Raw genomic sequence first — 20,070 nt, forward strand, 5'->3', positions numbered from 1 at the left:
AGCTTTAGCATCTACGACAACCACTGCAGCCCTAACTACAACAACTGCTGCTCCTACGACCACTGTAACTCCACAACCTACTACGACAACCAGTGCAGCTCCTACTACAACAACTGCTGTTCTATCAACAATGGTGACTGCAGCACCTTCTACAATAACTACAACTTTAGCTCCTACGACAACCACAACAACAGCACCTAAAACAACTGTAGCTCCCACGACAACTGCAGCTCCTACAACAGCTTTAGCATCTACGACAACCACTGCAGCCCTAACAACAACAACTGCTGCTCCTACGACCACTACAGCTCCAGAACCTATTACGACAACCACTGCAGCTCCTGCTACAACAACTACAATTTCAGCTCCTACTACAACAACAGCACCTCCAACAACTGTAGCTCCATTGATAACTGCAGCTCCTACAACAGCTTTAGCATCTACAACAACCACTACAGCCCTAACTACAACAACTGCTGCTCCTACGAACACTGTAACTCCACAACCTACTACGACAACCAGTGCAGCTCCTACTACAACAACTGCTGTTCTAACGACCACAGTGACTGCAGCACCTTCCACAATAACTACAACTTCAGTACCTACGACAACCACAACAACAGCACCTACAACAACTGTAGCTGCCACGACAACTGTAGCTCCTACAACAGCTATAGCATCTACGACAACCACTGCAGCCCTAACAACAACAACTGCTGCTCCTACGACCACTACAGCTCCAGAACCTATTACGACAACCACTGCAGCTCCTGCTACAACAACTACAACAGCACCTCCAACAACTGCTGCTCCTACGACCACTGTAACTCCACAACCTACTACGACAACCAGTGCAGCTCCTACTACAACAACTGCTGTTCTAACGACCACAGTGACTGCAGCACCTTCTACAATAACTACAACTTCAGCACCTACGACAACCACAACAACAGCACCTACAACAACTGTAGCTGCCACGACAACTGCAGCTCCTGCAACAGCATTAGCATCTACGACAACCACTGCAGCCCTAACAACAACAACTGCTGCTCCTACGACCACTACAGCTCCAGAACCTATTACGACAACCACTGCAGCTCCTGCTACAACAACTACAACTTCAGCTCCTATGACAACCACAACAACAGCACCTCCAACAACTTTAGCTCCCACAACAACTGCAGCTCCTACAACAGCTTTAGCATCTACAACAACCACTGCAGCCCTAACAACAACAATTTCTACTCCTACGACCACTACAGCTCCAGAACCTATTAAGACAACCACTGAAGGTCCTGCTACAACAACTACAACTTCAGCTCCTACGACAAGCACAACAACAGCACCTCCAACAACTGTAGCTCCCACGATAACTGCAGCTCCTACAACAGCTTTAGCATCTACGACAACCACTACAGCCCTAACAACAACAACTGCTGCTCCTGCGACATCCACAACTACAGCACCTACTACAACACCTGCAGTTCCTACAACTGTAGCTCCCACGACCACTCCACCTGCTGTACTTACAACAACAATCACAACTACAGCTCCTGCTACAACAATTGTAGCTTCAACTTCCACCACAGCAGCTGCCTCTACGACAACCACTGCAGCCCTAACAACAACAATTGCTGCTCCTACGACCACTACAGCTCCAGAACCTATTACGACAACCAGTGCAGCTCCTGCTACAACAACTACAACTTCAGCACCTACGACAACCACAACAACAGCACCTCCAACAACTGTAGCTCCCACGATAACTGCAGCTCCTACAACAGCTTTAGCATCTACAACAACCACTGCAGCCCTAACTACAACAACTGCTGCTCCTACGACCACTGTAACTCCACAACCTACTACGACAACCAGTGCAGCTCCTACTACAACAACTGCTGTTCTAACGACCACAGTGACTGCAGCACCTTCTACAATAACTACAACTTCAGCACCTACGACAACCACAACAACAGCACCTACAACAACTGTAGCTGCCACGACAACTGCAGCTCCTGCAACAGCATTAGCATCTACGACAACCACCGCAGCCCTAACAACAACAACTGCTGCTCCTACGACCACTACAGCTCCAGAACCTATTACGACAACCACTGCAGCTCCTGCTACAACAACTACAACAACTACAACTTCAGCTCCTACGACAACCACAACAACAGCACCTCCAACAACTGCTGCTCCTACGAGCACTGTAACTCCACAACCTACTTCGACAACCAGTGCAGCTCCTACTACAACAACTGCTGTTCTAACGACCACGGTGACTGCAGCACCTTCTACAATAACTACAACTTCAGCTCCTACGACAACCACAACAACAGCACCTACATCAACTGTAGTTCCCATGACAACTGTAGCTCCTATAACAGCTTTAGCATCTACGACAACCACTGCAGACCTAACAACAACAACTGCTGCTCCTACGACCACTACAGCTCCAGAACTTATTACGACAACCACTGCAGCTCCTGAAACAACAACTACAACTTCAGCTCCTACGACAACCACAACAACAGCACCTCCAACAACTGTAGCTCCCACAACAACTGCAGCTCCTACAACAGCTTTAGCATCTACAACAACCACTGCAGCCCTAACAACAACAATTTCTACTCCTACGACCACTACAGCTCCAGAACCTATTACGACAACCACTGAAGCTCTTGCTACAACAACTACAACTTCAGCTCCTACGACAACCACAACAACAGCACCTCCAACAACTGTACCTCCCACGATAACTGCAGCTCCTACAACAGCTTTAGCATCTACGACAACCACTGCAGCCCTAGCAACAACAATTGCTGCTCCTACGACAACCACAACAGCAGCACCTACTACAACACCTGCAGTTCCTACAACTGTAGCTCCCACAACCACTCCACCTGCTGTACTTACTACACCAATCACAACTACAGCTCCTGATACAACAACTGTAACTTCTATGTCAACCACAGCAGCTGCCTCTACGACAACCACTGCAGCTCTAACTACAACAACTACAACTTCAGCTCCTACGACAAGCACAGCAACAGCACCTCCAACAACTGTAGCTCCCACGATAACTGCAGCTCCTACAACAGCTTTAGCATCTACGACAACCACTGCAGCCCTAACAACAACAACTGCTGCTCCTACGACATCCACAACAACAGCACCTACTACAACATCTGCAGTTCCTACAACTGTAGCTCCCACGACCACTCCACCTGCTGTACTTACAACAACAATCACAACTACAGCTCCTGCTACAACAATTGTAGCTTCAACTTCCAACACAGCAGCTGCCTCTACGACAACCACTGCAGCCCTAACAACAACAATTGCTGCTCCTACGACCACTACAGCTCCAGAACCTATTACGACAACCAGTGCAGCTCCTGCTACAACAACTACAACAACTTCAGCTCCTACGACAACCACAACAACAGCAACTACAACAACTGTAGCTGCCACGACAACTGCAGCTCCTACAACAGCTATAGCATCTACGACAACCACTGCAGCACTAACAACAACAATTGCTGCTCCTACGACCACTACAGCTCCAGAACCTATTACGACAACCAGTGCAGCTCCTGCTACAACAACTACAACAACTTCAGCTCCTACGACAACCACAACAACAGCACCTCCAACAACTGCTACTCCTACGACCAATGTAACTCCACAACCTACTACGACAACCAGTGCAGCTCCTACTACAACAACTGCTGTTCTAACCTCCACAGTGACTGCAGCACCTGCTACAATAACTACAACTTCAGCTCCTACGACAAGCACAACAACAGCACCTCCAACAACTGTAGCTCCCACGATATCTGTAGCTCCTACAACAGCTTTAGCATCTACGACAACCACTGCAGCCCTAACAACAACAACTGCTGCTCCTACGACATCCACAACAACAGCACCTACTACAACACCTGCAGTTCCTACAACTTTAGCTCCCACGACCACTCCACCTGCTGTACTTACAACAACAATCACAACTACAGCTCCTGCTACAACAATTGTAGCTTCAACTTCCACCACAGCAGCTGCCTCTACGACAACCACTGCAGCCCTAACAACAACAATTGCTGCTCCTACGACCACTACAGCTCCAGAACCTATAACGACAACCACTGCAGATCCTGCTACAACAACTACAACAACTTCAGCTCCTACGACAACCACAACAACAGCACCTACAACAACTGTAGTTCCCACGACAACTGCAGCTCCTACAACAGCTTTAGCATCTACGACAACCACTGCAGCCCTAACTACAACAACTGCTGCTCCTACGACCACTGCAACTCCACGACCTACTACAACAACTACAACTTCAGCTCCTACGACAACCACAACAACAGCACCTCCAACAACTGCTGCTCCTACGAGCACTGTAACTCCACAACCTACTTCGACAACCAGTGCAGCTCCTACTACAACAACTGCTGTTCTAACGACCACGGTGACTGCAGCACCTTCTACAATAACTACAACTTCAGCTCCTACGACAACCACAACAACAGCACCTCCAACAACTGTAGCTCCCACGATAACTGCAGCTCCTACAACAGCTTTAGCATCTACGACAACCACTGCAGCCCTAACAACAACAACTGCTGCTCCTACGACATCCACAACAACAGCACCTACTACAACATCTGCAGTTCCTACAACTGTAGCTCCCACGACCACTCCACCTGCTGTACTTACAACAACAATCACAACTACAGCTCCTGCTACAACAATTGTAGCTTCAACTTCCAACACAGCAGCTGCCTCTACGACAACCACTGCAGCCCTAACAACAACAATTGCTGCTCCTACGACCACTACAGCTCCAGAACCTATTACGACAACCAGTGCAGCTCCTGCTACAACAACTACAACAACTTCAGCTCCTACGACAACCACAACAACAGCAACTACAACAACTGTAGCTGCCACGACAACTGCAGCTCCTACAACAGCTATAGCATCTACGACAACCACTGCAGCACTAACAACAACAATTGCTGCTCCTACGACCACTACAGCTCCAGAACCTATTACGACAACCAGTGCAGCTCCTGCTACAACAACTACAACAACTTCAGCTCCTACGACAACCACAACAACAGCACCTCCAACAACTGCTACTCCTACGACCAATGTAACTCCACAACCTACTACGACAACCAGTGCAGCTCCTACTACAACAACTGCTGTTCTAACCTCCACAGTGACTGCAGCACCTGCTACAATAACTACAACTTCAGCTCCTACGACAAGCACAACAACAGCACCTCCAACAACTGTAGCTCCCACGATATCTGTAGCTCCTACAACAGCTTTAGCATCTACGACAACCACTGCAGCCCTAACAACAACAACTGCTGCTCCTACGACATCCACAACAACAGCACCTACTACAACACCTGCAGTTCCTACAACTTTAGCTCCCACGACCACTCCACCTGCTGTACTTACAACAACAATCACAACTACAGCTCCTGCTACAACAATTGTAGCTTCAACTTCCACCACAGCAGCTGCCTCTACGACAACCACTGCAGCCCTAACAACAACAATTGCTGCTCCTACGACCACTACAGATCCAGAACCTATAACGACAACCACTGCAGATCCTGCAACAACAACTACAACAACTTCAGCTCCTACGACAACCACAACAACAGCACCTACAACAACTGTAGTTCCCACGACAACTGCAGCTCCTACAACAGCTTTAGCATCTACGACAACCACTGCAGCCCTAACTACAACAACTGCTGCTCCTACGACCACTGCAACTCCACGACCTACTACAACAACTACAACTTCAGCTCCTACGACAACCACAACAACAGCACCTACTACAACACCTGTAGTTCCTACAACTGAACCTCCCAGGACAACTCCACCTGCTGTACTTACAACAACAATCACAACTACAGCTCCTGCTACAACAATTGTAGCTTCAACTTCCACCACAGCAGCTGTCTCTATGACAACCACTGCAGCCCTAACAACAACAATTGCTGCACCTACGACCACTACAGCTCCAGAACCTATTACGACAACCACTGCAGCTCCTGCTACAACAACTACAATTTCAGCTCCTACTACAACAACAGCACCTCCAACAACTGTAGCTCCCACGACAACTGCAGCTCCTAAAACAGCTTTAGCATCTACGAAAACCACTGCAGCCCTAACAACAACAACTGCTGCTCCTACGACCACTACAGCTCCAGAACCTATTACGACAACCACTGCAGCTCCTGCTACAACAACTACAACTTCAGCACCTACGACAACCACAACAACAGCACCTCCAACAACTGTAGCTCCCACGATAACTGCAGCTCCTACAACAGCATTAGCGTCTACAACAACCACTGCAGCCCTAACTACAGCAACTGCTGCTCCTTCGACCACTGTAACTCCACAAGCTACTACGACAACCAGTGCAGCTCCTACTACAACAACTGCTGTTCTAACGACCACAGTGACTGCAGCACCTTCTACAATAACTACAACTTCAGCACCTACGACAACCACAACAACAGCACCTCCAACAACTGTAGCTCCCACGATAACTGCAGCTCCTACAACAGCTTTAGCATCTACTTCAACCACTGCAGCCCTAACTACAACAATTGCTGCTCCTACGACCACTACAGCTCCAGAACCTATTACGACAACCAGTGCAGCTCCTGCTACAACAACTACAACAACTTCAGCTCCTACGACAACCACAACAACAGCACCTCCAACAACTGCTACTCCTACGACCACTGTAACTCCACAACCTACTACGACAACCAGTGCAGCTCCTACTACAACAACTGCTGTCCTAACGTCCACAGTGACTGCAGCACCTGCTACAATAACTACAACTTCAGCTCCTACGACAACCACAACCACAGCACCTCCAACAACTGTAGCTCCCACGATAACTGCAGCTCCTACAACAACTTTAGCATCTACTTCAACCACTGCATCCCTAACTACAACAACTGCTGCTCCTACGACCACTGTAACTCCACGACCTACTACGACAGCCACGGCAGCTCTTACTACAACAACTACAACTTCAGCTCCTACGACAAGCACAACAACAGCACCTCCAACAACTGTAGCTCCCACGATAACTGCAGCTCCTACAACAACTTTAGCATCTACGACAACCACTGCAGCCCTAACAACAACAACTGCTGCTCCTACGACATCCACAACAACAGCACCTACTACAACACCTGCAGTTCCTACAACTGTAGCTCCCACGACCACTCCACCTGCTGTACTTACAACAATAATCACAACTACAGCTCCTGCTACAACAATTGTAGCTTCAACTTCCACCACAGCAGCTGCCTCTAAGACAACCACTGCAGCCCTAACAACAACAATTGCTGCTCCTACGACCACTACAGCTCCAGAACCTATTACGACAACCACTGCAGCTCCTGCTACAACAACTACAACAACTTCAGCTCCTACGACAACCACAACAACAGCACCTACAACAACTGTAGCTCCCACGACAACTGCAGCTCCTACAACAGCTTTAGCATCTACGACAACCACTGCAGCCCTACCTACAACAACTGCTGCTCCTACGACCACTGCAACTCCACAACCTACTACAACAACTACAACTTCAGCTCCTACGACAACCACAACAACAGCACCTACTACAACACCTGTAGTTCCTACAACTGAACCTCCCATGACCACTCCACCTGCTGTACTTACAACAACAATCACAACTACAGCTCCTGCTACAACAATTGTAGCTTCAACTTCCACCACAGCAGCTGCCTCTACGACAACCACTGCAGCCCTAACAACAACAATTGCTGCACCTACGACCACTACAGCTCCAGAACCTATTACGACAACCACTGCAGCTCCTGCTACAACAACTACAATTTCAGCTCCTACTACAACAACAGCACCTCCAACAACTGTAGCTCCCACGACAACTGCAGCTCCTACAACAGCTTTAGCATCTACGACAACCACTGCAGCCCTAACAACAACAACTGCTGCTCCTACGACCACTACAGCTCCAGAACCTATTACGACAACCACTGCAGCTCCTGCTACAACAACTACAACTTCAGCACCTACGACAACCACAACAACAGCACCTCCAACAACTGTAGCTCCCACGATAACTGCAGCTCCTACAACAGCTTTAGCATCTACAACAACCACTGCAGCCCTAACTACAACAACTGCTGCTCCTACGACCACTGTAACTCCACAACCTACTACGACAACCAGTGCAGCTCCTACTACAACAACTGCTGTTCTAACGACCACAGTGACTGCAGCACCTTCTACAATAACTACAACTTCAGCACCTACGACAACCACAACAACAGCACCTCCAACAACTGTAGCTCCCACGACAACTGCAGCTCCTACAACAGCTTTAGCATCTACGACAACCACTGCAGCCCTAACTACAACAACTGCTGCTCTTACGACCACTGTAACTCCACAACCTACTACGACAACCAGTGCAGCTCCTACTACAACAACTGCTGTTCTAACAACAACGGTGACTGCAGCACCTTCTACAATAACTACAACTTTAGCTCCTACGACAACCACAACAACAGCACCTCCAACAACTGTAGCTCCCACGACAACTGCAGCTCCTACAACAGCTTTAGCATCTTCGAGTGCAGCTCCTACTACAACAACTGCTGTTCTAACAACAACGGTGACTGCAGCACCTTCTACAATAACTACAACTTTAGCTCCTACGACAACCACAACAACAGCACCTCCAACAACTGTAGCTCCCACGACAACTGCAGCTCCTACAACAGCTTTAGCATCTTCGACAACCACTGCAGCCCTAACAACAACAATTGCTGCTCCTACGACCACTACAGCTCCAGAACCTATTACGACAACCACTGCAGCTCCTGCTACAACAACTACAACAACTTCAGCTCCTACGACAACCACAACAACTGCACCTCCAACAACTGCTACTCCTACGACCAATGTAACTCCACAACCTACTACGACAACCAGTGCAGCTCCTACTACAACAACTGCTGTTCTAACCTCCACAGTGACTGCAGCACCTGCTACAATAACTACAACTTCAGCTCCTACGACAAGCACAACAACAGCACCTCCAACAACTGTAGCTCCCACGATATCTGTAGCTCCTACAACAGCTTTAGCATCTACGACAACCACTGCAGCCCTAACAACAACAACTGCTGCTCCTACGACATCCACAACAACAGCACCTACTACAACACCTGCAGTTCCTACAACTTTAGCTCCCACGACCACTCCACCTGCTGTACTTACAACAACAATCACAACTACAGCTCCTGCTACAACAATTGTAGCTTCAACTTCCACCACAGCAGCTGCCTCTACGACAACCACTGCAGCCCTAACAACAACAATTGCTGCTCCTACGACCACTACAGCTCCAGAACCTATAACGACAACCACTGCAGATCCTGCTACAACAACTACAACAACTTCAGCTCCTACGACAACCACAACAACAGCACCTACAACAACTGTAGTTCCCACGACAACTGCAGCTCCTACAACAGCTTTAGCATCTACGACAACCACTGCAGCCCTAACTACAACAACTGCTGCTCCTACGACCACTGCAACTCCACGACCTACTACAACAACTACAACTTCAGCTCCTACGACAACCACAACAACAGCACCTCCAACAACTGCTGCTCCTACGAGCACTGTAACTCCACAACCTACTTCGACAACCAGTGCAGCTCCTACTACAACAACTGCTGTTCTAACGACCACGGTGACTGCAGCACCTTCTACAATAACTACAACTTCAGCTCCTACGACAACCACAACAACAGCACCTCCAACAACTGTAGCTCCCACGATAACTGCAGCTCCTACAACAGCTTTAGCATCTACGACAACCACTGCAGCCCTAACAACAACAACTGCTGCTCCTACGACATCCACAACAACAGCACCTACTACAACATCTGCAGTTCCTACAACTGTAGCTCCCACGACCACTCCACCTGCTGTACTTACAACAACAATCACAACTACAGCTCCTGCTACAACAATTGTAGCTTCAACTTCCAACACAGCAGCTGCCTCTACGACAACCACTGCAGCCCTAACAACAACAATTGCTGCTCCTACGACCACTACAGCTCCAGAACCTATTACGACAACCAGTGCAGCTCCTGCTACAACAACTACAACAACTTCAGCTCCTACGACAACCACAACAACAGCAACTACAACAACTGTAGCTGCCACAACAACTGCAGCTCCTACAACAGCTATAGCATCTACGACAACCACTGCAGCACTAACAACAACAATTGCTGCTCCTACGACCACTACAGCTCCAGAACCTATTACGACAACCAGTGCAGCTCCTGCTACAACAACTACAACAACTTCAGCTCCTACGACAACCACAACAACAGCACCTCCAACAACTGCTACTCCTACGACCAATGTAACTCCACAACCTACTACGACAACCAGTGCAGCTCCTACTACAACAACTGCTGTTCTAACCTCCACAGTGACTGCAGCACCTGCTACAATAACTACAACTTCAGCTCCTACGACAAGCACAACAACAGCACCTCCAACAACTGTAGCTCCCACGATATCTGTAGCTCCTACAACAGCTTTAGCATCTACGACAACCACTGCAGCCCTAACAACAACAACTGCTGCTCCTACGACATCCACAACAACAGCACCTACTACAACACCTGCAGTTCCTACAACTTTAGCTCCCACGACCACTCCACCTGCTGTACTTACAACAACAATCACAACTACAGCTCCTGCTACAACAATTGTAGCTTCAACTTCCACCACAGCAGCTGCCTCTACGACAACCACTGCAGCCCTAACAACAACAATTGCTGCTCCTACGACCACTACAGATCCAGAACCTATAACGACAACCACTGCAGATCCTGCTACAACAACTACAACAACTTCAGCTCCTACGACAACCACAACAACAGCACCTACAACAACTGTAGTTCCCACGACAACTGCAGCTCCTACAACAGCTTTAGCATCTACGACAACCACTGCAGCCCTAACTACAACAACTGCTGCTCCTACGACCACTGCAACTCCACGACCTACTACAACAACTACAACTTCAGCTCCTACGACAACCACAACAACAGCACCTACTACAACACCTGTAGTTCCTACAACTGAACCTCCCAGGACAACTCCACCTGCTGTACTTACAACAACAATCACAACTACAGCTCCTGCTACAACAATTGTAGCTTCAACTTCCACCACAGCAGCTGTCTCTATGACAACCACTGCAGCCCTAACAACAACAATTGCTGCACCTACGACCACTACAGCTCCAGAACCTATTACGACAACCACTGCAGCTCCTGCTACAACAACTACAATTTCAGCTCCTACTACAACAACAGCACCTCCAACAACTGTAGCTCCCACGACAACTGCAGCTCCTAAAACAGCTTTAGCATCTACGAAAACCACTGCAGCCCTAACAACAACAACTGCTGCTCCTACGACCACTACAGCTCCAGAACCTATTACGACAACCACTGCAGCTCCTGCTACAACAACTACAACTTCAGCACCTACGACAACCACAACAACAGCACCTCCAACAACTGTAGCTCCCACGATAACTGCAGCTCCTACAACAGCATTAGCGTCTACAACAACCACTGCAGCCCTAACTACAGCAACTGCTGCTCCTTCGACCACTGTAACTCCACAAGCTACTACGACAACCAGTGCAGCTCCTACTACAACAACTGCTGTTCTAACGACCACAGTGACTGCAGCACCTTCTACAATAACTACAACTTCAGCACCTACGACAACCACAACAACAGCACCTCCAACAACTGTAGCTCCCACGATAACTGCAGCTCCTACAACAGCTTTAGCATCTACTTCAACCACTGCAGCCCTAACTACAACAATTGCTGCTCCTACGACCACTACAGCTCCAGAACCTATTACGACAACCAGTGCAGCTCCTGCTACAACAACTACAACAACTTCAGCTCCTACGACAACCACAACAACAGCACCTCCAACAACTGCTACTCCTACGACCACTGTAACTCCACAACCTACTACGACAACCAGTGCAGCTCCTACTACAACAACTGCTGTCCTAACGTCCACAGTGACTGCAGCACCTGCTACAATAACTACAACTTCAGCTCCTACGACAACCACAACCACAGCACCTCCAACAACTGTAGCTCCCACGATAACTGCAGCTCCTACAACAACTTTAGCATCTACTTCAACCACTGCATCCCTAACTACAACAACTGCTGCTCCTACGACCACTGTAACTCCACGACCTACTACGACAGCCACGGCAGCTCTTACTACAACAACTACAACTTCAGCTCCTACGACAAGCACAACAACAGCACCTCCAACAACTGTAGCTCCCACGATAACTGCAGCTCCTACAACAACTTTAGCATCTACGACAACCACTGCAGCCCTAACAACAACAACTGCTGCTCCTACGACATCCACAACAACAGCACCTACTACAACACCTGCAGTTCCTACAACTGTAGCTCCCACGACCACTCCACCTGCTGTACTTACAACAATAATCACAACTACAGCTCCTGCTACAACAATTGTAGCTTCAACTTCCACCACAGCAGCTGCCTCTAAGACAACCACTGCAGCCCTAACAACAACAATTGCTGCTCCTACGACCACTACAGCTCCAGAACCTATTACGACAACCACTGCAGCTCCTGCTACAACAACTACAACAACTTCAGCTCCTACGACAACCACAACAACAGCACCTACAACAACTGTAGCTCCCACGACAACTGCAGCTCCTACAACAGCTTTAGCATCTACGACAACCACTGCAGCCCTACCTACAACAACTGCTGCTCCTACGACCACTGCAACTCCACAACCTACTACAACAACTACAACTTCAGCTCCTACGACAACCACAACAACAGCACCTACTACAACACCTGTAGTTCCTACAACTGAACCTCCCATGACCACTCCACCTGCTGTACTTACAACAACAATCACAACTACAGCTCCTACTACAACAATTGTAGCTTCAACTTCCACCACAGCAGCTGCCTCTACGACAACCACTGCAGCCCTAACAACAACAATTGCTGCACCTACGACCACTACAGCTCCAGAACCTATTACGACAACCACTGCAGCTCCTGCTACAACAACTACAATTTCAGCTCCTACTACAACAACAGCACCTCCAACAACTGTAGCTCCCACGACAACTGCAGCTCCTACAACAGCTTTAGCATCTACGACAACCACTGCAGCCCTAACAACAACAACTGCTGCTCCTACGACCACTACAGCTCCAGAACCTATTACGACAACCACTGCAGCTCCTGCTACAACAACTACAACTTCAGCACCTACGACAACCACAACAACAGCACCTCCAACAACTGTAGCTCCCACGATAACTGCAGCTCCTACAACAGCTTTAGCATCTACAACAACCACTGCAGCCCTAACTACAACAACTGCTGCTCCTACGACCACTGTAACTCCACAACCTACTACGACAACCAGTGCAGCTCCTACTACAACAACTGCTGTTCTAACGACCACAGTGACTGCAGCACCTTCTACAATAACTACAACTTCAGCACCTACGACAACCACAACAACAGCACCTCCAACAACTGTAGCTCCCACGACAACTGCAGCTCCTACAACAGCTTTAGCATCTACGACAACCACTGCAGCCCTAACTACAACAACTGCTGCTCTTACGACCACTGTAACTCCACAACCTACTACGACAACCAGTGCAGCTCCTACTACAACAACTGCTGTTCTAACAACAACGGTGACTGCAGCACCTTCTACAATAACTACAACTTTAGCTCCTACGACAACCACAACAACAGCACCTCCAACAACTGTAGCTCCCACGACAACTGCAGCTCCTACAACAGCTTTAGCATCTTCGACAACCACTGCAGCCCTAACAACAACAATTGCTGCTCCTACGACCACTACAGCTCCAGAACCTATTACGACAACCACTGCAGCTCCTGCTACAACAACTACAACAACTTCAGCTCCTACGACAACCACAACAACTGCACCTCCAACAACTGCTACTCCTACGACCAATGTAACTCCACAACCTACTACGACAACCAGTGCAGCTCCTACTACAACAACTGCTGTTCTAACCTCCACAGTGACTGCAGCACCTGCTACAATAACTACAACTTCAGCTCCTACGACAAGCACAACAACAGCACCTCCAACAACTGTAGCTCCCACGATATCTGTAGCTCCTACAACAGCTTTAGCATCTACGACAACCACTGCAGCCCTAACAACAACAACTGCTGCTCCTACGACATCCACAACAACAGCACCTACTACAACACCTGCAGTTCCTACAACTTTAGCTCCCACGACCACTCCACCTGCTGTACTTACAACAACAATCACAACTACAGCTCCTGCTACAACAATTGTAGCTTCAACTTCCAACACAGCAGCTGCCTCTACGACAACCACTGCAGCCCTAACAACAACAATTGCTGCTCCTACGACCACTACAGCTCCAGAACCTATAACGACAACCACTGCAGATCCTGCTACAACAACTACAACAACTTCAGCTCCTACGACAACCACAACAACAGCACCTACAACAACTGTAGTTCCCACGACAACTGCAGCTCCTACAACAGCTTTAGCATCTACGACAACCACTGCAGCCCTAACTACAACAACTGCTGCTCCTACGACCACTGCAACTCCACGACCTACTACAACAACTACAACTTCAGCTCCTACGACAACCACAACAACAGCACCTCCAACAACTGCTGCTCCTACGAGCACTGTAACTCCACAACCTACTTCGACAACCAGTGCAGCTCCTACTACAACAACTGCTGTTCTAACGACCACGGTGACTGCAGCACCTTCTACAATAACTACAACTTCAGCTCCTACGACAACCACAACAACAGCACCTCCAACAACTGTAGCTCCCACGATAACTGCAGCTCCTACAACAGCTTTAGCATCTACGACAACCACTGCAGCCCTAACAACAACAACTGCTGCTCCTACGACATCCACAACAACAGCACCTACTACAACATCTGCAGTTCCTACAACTGTAGCTCCCACGACCACTCCACCTGCTGTACTTACAACAACAATCACAACTACAGCTCCTGCTACAACAATTGTAGCTTCAACTTCCAACACAGCAGCTGCCTCTACGACAACCACTGCAGCCCTAACAACAACAATTGCTGCTCCTACGACCACTACAGCTCCAGAACCTATTACGACAACCAGTGCAGCTCCTGCTACAACAACTACAACAACTTCAGCTCCTACGACAACCACAACAACAGCAACTACAACAACTGTAGCTGCCACGACAACTGCAGCTCCTACAACAGCTATAGCATCTACGACAACCACTGCAGCACTAACAACAACAATTGCTGCTCCTACGACCACTACAGCTCCAGAACCTATTACGACAACCAGTGCAGCTCCTGCTACAACAACTACAACAACTTCAGCTCCTACGACAACCACAACAACAGCACCTCCAACAACTGCTACTCCTACGACCAATGTAACTCCACAACCTACTACGACAACCAGTGCAGCTCCTACTACAACAACTGCTGTTCTAACCTCCACAGTGACTGCAGCACCTGCTACAATAACTACAACTTCAGCTCCTACGACAAGCACAACAACAGCACCTCCAACAACTGTAGCTCCCACGATATCTGTAGCTCCTACAACAGCTTTAGCATCTACGACAACCACTGCAGCCCTAACAACAACAACTGCTGCTCCTACGACATCCACAACAACAGCACCTACTACAACACCTGCAGTTCCTACAACTTTAGCTCCCACGACCACTCCACCTGCTGTACTTACAACAACAATCACAACTACAGCTCCTGCTACAACAATTGTAGCTTCAACTTCCACCACAGCAGCTGCCTCTACGACAACCACTGCAGCCCTAACAACAACAATTGCTGCTCCTACGACCACTACAGCTCCAGAACCTATAACGACAACCACTGCAGATCCTGCTACAACAACTACAACAACTTCAGCTCCTACGACAACCACAACAACAGCACCTACAACAACTGTAGTTCCCACGACAACTGCAGCTCCTACAACAGCTTTAGCATCTACGACAACCACTGCAGCCCTAACTACAACAACTGCTGCTCCTACGACCACTGCAACTCCACGACCTACTACAACAACTACAACTTCAGCTCCTACGACAACCACAACAACAGCACCTACTACAACACCTGTAGTTCCTACAACTGAACCTCCCAGGACAACTCCACCTGCTGTACTTACAACAACAATCACAACTACAGCTCCTGCTACAACAATTGTAGCTTCAACTTCCACCACAGCAGCTGTCTCTATGACAACCACTGCAGCCCTAACAACAACAATTGCTGCACCTACGACCACTACAGCTCCAGAACCTATTACGACAACCACTGCAGCTCCTGCTACAACAACTACAATTTCAGCTCCTACTACAACAACAGCACCTCCAACAACTGTAGCTCCCACGACAACTGCAGCCCCTAAAACAGCTTTAGCATCTACGACAACCACTGCAGCCCTAACAACAACAACTGCTGCTCCTACGACCACTACAGCTCCAGAACCTATTACGACAACCACTGCAGCTCCTGCTACAACAACTACAACTTCAGCACCTACGACAACCACAACAACAGCACCTCCAACAACTGTAGCTCCCACGATAACTGCAGCTCCTACAACAGCATTAGCGTCTACAACAACCACTGCAGCCCTAACTACAGCAACTGCTGCTCCTTCGACCACTGTAACTCCACAAGCTACTACGACAACCAGTGCAGCTCCTACTACAACAACTGCTGTTCTAACGACCACAGTGACTGCAGCACCTTCTACAATAACTACAACTTCAGCACCTACGACAACCACAACAACAGCACCTCCAACAACTGTAGCTCCCACGATAACTGCAGCTCCTACAACAGCTTTAGCATCTACTTCAACCACTGCAGCCCTAACTACAACAATTGCTGCTCCTACGACCACTACAGCTCCAGAACCTATTACGACAACCAGTGCAGCTCCTGCTACAACAACTACAACAACTTCAGCTCCTACGACAACCACAACAACAGCACCTCCAACAACTGCTACTCCTACGACCACTGTAACTCCACAACCTACTACGACAACCAGTGCAGCTCCTACAACAACAACTGCTGTCCTAACGTCCACAGTGACTGCAGCACCTGCTACAATAACTACAACTTCAGCTCCTACGACAACCACAACCACAGCACCTCCAACAACTGTAGCTCCCACGATAACTGCAGCTCCTACAACAACTTTAGCATCTACTTCAACCACTGCATCCCTAACTACAACAACTGCTGCTCCTACGACCACTGTAACTCCACGACCTACTACGACAGCCACGGCAGCTCTTACTACAACAACTACAACTTCAGCTCCTACGACAAGCACAACAACAGCACCTCCAACAACTGTAGCTCCCACGATAACTGCAGCTCCTACAACAACTTTAGCATCTACGACAACCACTGCAGCCCTAACAACAACAACTGCTGCTCCTACGACATCCACAACAACAGCACCTACTACAACACCTGCAGTTCCTACAACTGTAGCTCCCACAACCACTCCACCTGCTGTACTTACTACAACAATCACAACTACAGCTCCTGATACAACAACTGTAACTTCTATGTCAACCACAGCAGCTGCCTCTACGACAACCACTGCAGCTCTAACTACAGCAACTACAACTTCAGCTCCTACGACAAGCACAACAACAGCACCTCCAACAACTGTAGCTCCCACGATAACTGCAGCTCCTACAACAGCTTTAGCATCTACTTCAACCACTGCAGCCCTAACTACAACAACTGCTGCTCCTACGACCACTGTAACTCCACAACCTACTACGACAACCAGTGCAGCTCCGACTACAACAAATGCTGTGCTAACGACCACAGTAAATGCAGCACCTTCTACAATAACTACAACTTCAGCTCCTACGACAACCACAACAACAGCACCTACAACAACTGTAGCTCCCACGACAACTGCAGCTCCTACAACAGCTTTAGCATCTACGACAACCACTGCAGCCCTAACTACAACAACTGCTTCTCCTACGACCACTGCAACTCCACAACCTACTACAACAACTACAACTTCAGCTCCTACGACAACCACAACAACAGCACCTACTACAACACCTGTACTTCCTACAACTGAACCTCCCATGACCACTCCACCTGCTGTACTTACAACAACAATCACAACTACAGCTCCTGCTACAACAATTGTAGCTTCAACTTCCACCACAGCAGCTGCCTCTACGACAACCACTGCAGCCCTAACAACAACAATTGCTGCTCCTACGACCACTACAGCTCCAGAACCTATTACGACAACCACTGCAGCTCATGCTACAACAACAACAATTTCAGCTCCTACTACAACAACAGCACCTCCAACAACTGTAGCTCCCACGACAACTGCAGCTCCTACAACAGCTTTAGCATCTACTTCAACCACTGCAGCCATAACAACAACAACTGCTGCTCCTACGACCACTACAGCTCCAGAACCTATTACGACAACCACTGCAGCTCCTGCTAAAACAACTGCAATGTCAGCTCCTACTACAAAAACAGCACCTCCAACAACTGTAGCTCCCATGATAACTGCAGCTCCTACAACAGCAATAGCATCTACAACAACCACTGCATCCCTAACTACAACAACTGCTGCTCCTACGACCACTGTAACTCCACAACCTACTACGACAACCAGTGCAGCTCCTACTACAACAACTGCTGTTCTAACGACCACAGTGACTGCAGCACCTTCTACAATAACTACAATATCAGTACCTACGACAACCACAACAACAGCACCTACAACAACTGTAGCTGCCACGACAACTGCAGCTCCTACAACAGCTATAGCATCTACGACAACCACTGCAGCCCTAACAACAACAACTGCTGCTCCTACGACTACTACAGCTCCAGAACCTATTACGACAACCACTGCAGCTCCTGCTACAACAACTACAACTTCAGCTCCTACGACAAGCACAACAACAGCACCTCCAACAACTGTAGCTCCCACGATAACTGCAGCTCCTACAACAGCTTTAGCATCTACTTCAACCACTGCAGCCCTAACTACAACAACTGCTGCTCCTACGACAATCACAACAGCAGCACCTACTACAACACCTGCAGTTCCTACAACTGTAGCTCCCACAACCACTCCACCTGCTGTACTTACTACAACAATCACAACTACAGCTCCTGATACAACAACTGTAACTTCTATGTCTACCACAGCAGCTGCCTCTACGACAACCACTGCAGCTCTAACTACAACAACTACAACTTCAGCTCCTACGACAAGCACAACAACAGCACCTCCAACAACTGTAGCTCCCACGATAACTGCAGCTCCTACAACAGCTTTAGCATCTACTTCAACCACTGCAGCCCTAACTACAACAGCTGCTGCTCCTACGACCACTGTAACTCCACGACCTACTACGACAACCAGTGCAGCTCTTACTACAACAACTACAACTTCAGCTCCTACGACAACCACAACAACAGCACCTCCAACAACTGTAGCTCCCACGACAACTGCAGCTCCTACAACAGCTTTAGCATCTACGACAACCACTGCAGCCCTAACTACAACAACTGCTGCTCCTACGACCACTGTAACTCCACAACCTACTACGACAACCAGTGCAGCTCCTACTACAACAACTGCTGTTCTAACAACAACGGTGACTGCAGCACCTTCTACAATAACTACAACTTTAGCTCCTACGACAACCACAACAACAGCACCTCCAACAACTGTAGCTCCCACGACAACTGCAGCTCCTAC

General features: G+C 48.5%; 7 protein-coding genes across 7 annotated transcripts in view; all 7 read left to right on the plus strand.

Moving 5' to 3' along the window:
• The window catches only part of LOC139391929 (probable serine/threonine-protein kinase clkA), a 3,098-nt gene extending 605 nt beyond the window's left edge, over positions 1–2,493 (plus strand). The window contains exons 3-7 of the mRNA XM_071139538.1: positions 3–92; positions 420–521; positions 768–1,066; positions 1,333–1,357; positions 1,773–2,493. Coding sequence (XP_070995639.1) covers positions 3–92; positions 420–521; positions 768–1,066; positions 1,333–1,357; positions 1,773–2,493 — 1,237 coding nt within the window. The remainder of the gene's footprint in view (positions 1–2; positions 93–419; positions 522–767; positions 1,067–1,332; positions 1,358–1,772) is intronic.
• Positions 2,494–2,965: 472 nt separating this feature from the next.
• Positions 2,966–9,815, plus strand: LOC139391930 (mucin-2-like). Its single transcript, XM_071139539.1, has 9 exons — positions 2,966–3,070; positions 3,213–3,280; positions 3,471–4,036; positions 4,125–7,517; positions 7,566–7,694; positions 7,800–8,404; positions 8,530–8,693; positions 8,940–9,565; positions 9,784–9,815. Exons 1-9 carry the CDS (start codon positions 2,966–2,968, stop codon positions 9,813–9,815), a joined length of 5,688 nt encoding a protein of 1,895 aa, XP_070995640.1.
• Positions 9,816–10,219: 404 nt separating this feature from the next.
• LOC139391931 (uncharacterized) lies at positions 10,220–11,348 on the plus strand (the record flags this gene model as incomplete). Its single annotated transcript, XM_071139540.1, has 2 exons — positions 10,220–11,050; positions 11,334–11,348. Coding segments are annotated over 2 exons (846 nt in total), but the record flags the coding sequence as incomplete, so codon positions are not given.
• Positions 11,345–13,065, plus strand: LOC139391932 (integumentary mucin C.1-like). Its single transcript, XM_071139541.1, has 3 exons — positions 11,345–12,478; positions 12,585–12,616; positions 12,897–13,065. The coding sequence occupies exons 1-3, from the start codon at positions 11,345–11,347 to the stop codon at positions 13,063–13,065; spliced, it is 1,335 nt and encodes a 444-aa protein (XP_070995642.1).
• Positions 13,066–13,072: 7 nt separating this feature from the next.
• LOC139391933 (mucin-5AC-like) lies at positions 13,073–17,798 on the plus strand. The gene is made up of 6 exons (XM_071139543.1): positions 13,073–13,993; positions 14,233–14,743; positions 14,962–14,986; positions 15,477–16,228; positions 16,689–17,656; positions 17,763–17,798. The coding sequence occupies exons 1-6, from the start codon at positions 13,073–13,075 to the stop codon at positions 17,796–17,798; spliced, it is 3,213 nt and encodes a 1,070-aa protein (XP_070995644.1).
• Positions 17,799–17,875: 77 nt separating this feature from the next.
• Positions 17,876–19,482, plus strand: LOC139391934 (uncharacterized). The gene is made up of 3 exons (XM_071139544.1): positions 17,876–18,436; positions 18,627–18,658; positions 18,816–19,482. The coding sequence occupies exons 1-3, from the start codon at positions 17,876–17,878 to the stop codon at positions 19,480–19,482; spliced, it is 1,260 nt and encodes a 419-aa protein (XP_070995645.1).
• Positions 19,483–19,501: 19 nt separating this feature from the next.
• Positions 19,502–20,068, plus strand: LOC139391935 (integumentary mucin A.1-like; the record flags this gene model as incomplete). Its single annotated transcript, XM_071139545.1, has 1 exon — positions 19,502–20,068. A coding segment is annotated over exon 1 (567 nt), but the record flags the coding sequence as incomplete, so codon positions are not given.
• Positions 20,069–20,070: the final 2 nt, after the last annotated feature.

The sequence above is a fragment of the Oncorhynchus clarkii genome, chromosome 32 (genome assembly GCF_045791955.1).
Source record: "Oncorhynchus clarkii lewisi isolate Uvic-CL-2024 chromosome 32, UVic_Ocla_1.0, whole genome shotgun sequence".
Taxonomy (NCBI): Eukaryota; Metazoa; Chordata; class Actinopteri; order Salmoniformes; family Salmonidae; genus Oncorhynchus; species Oncorhynchus clarkii.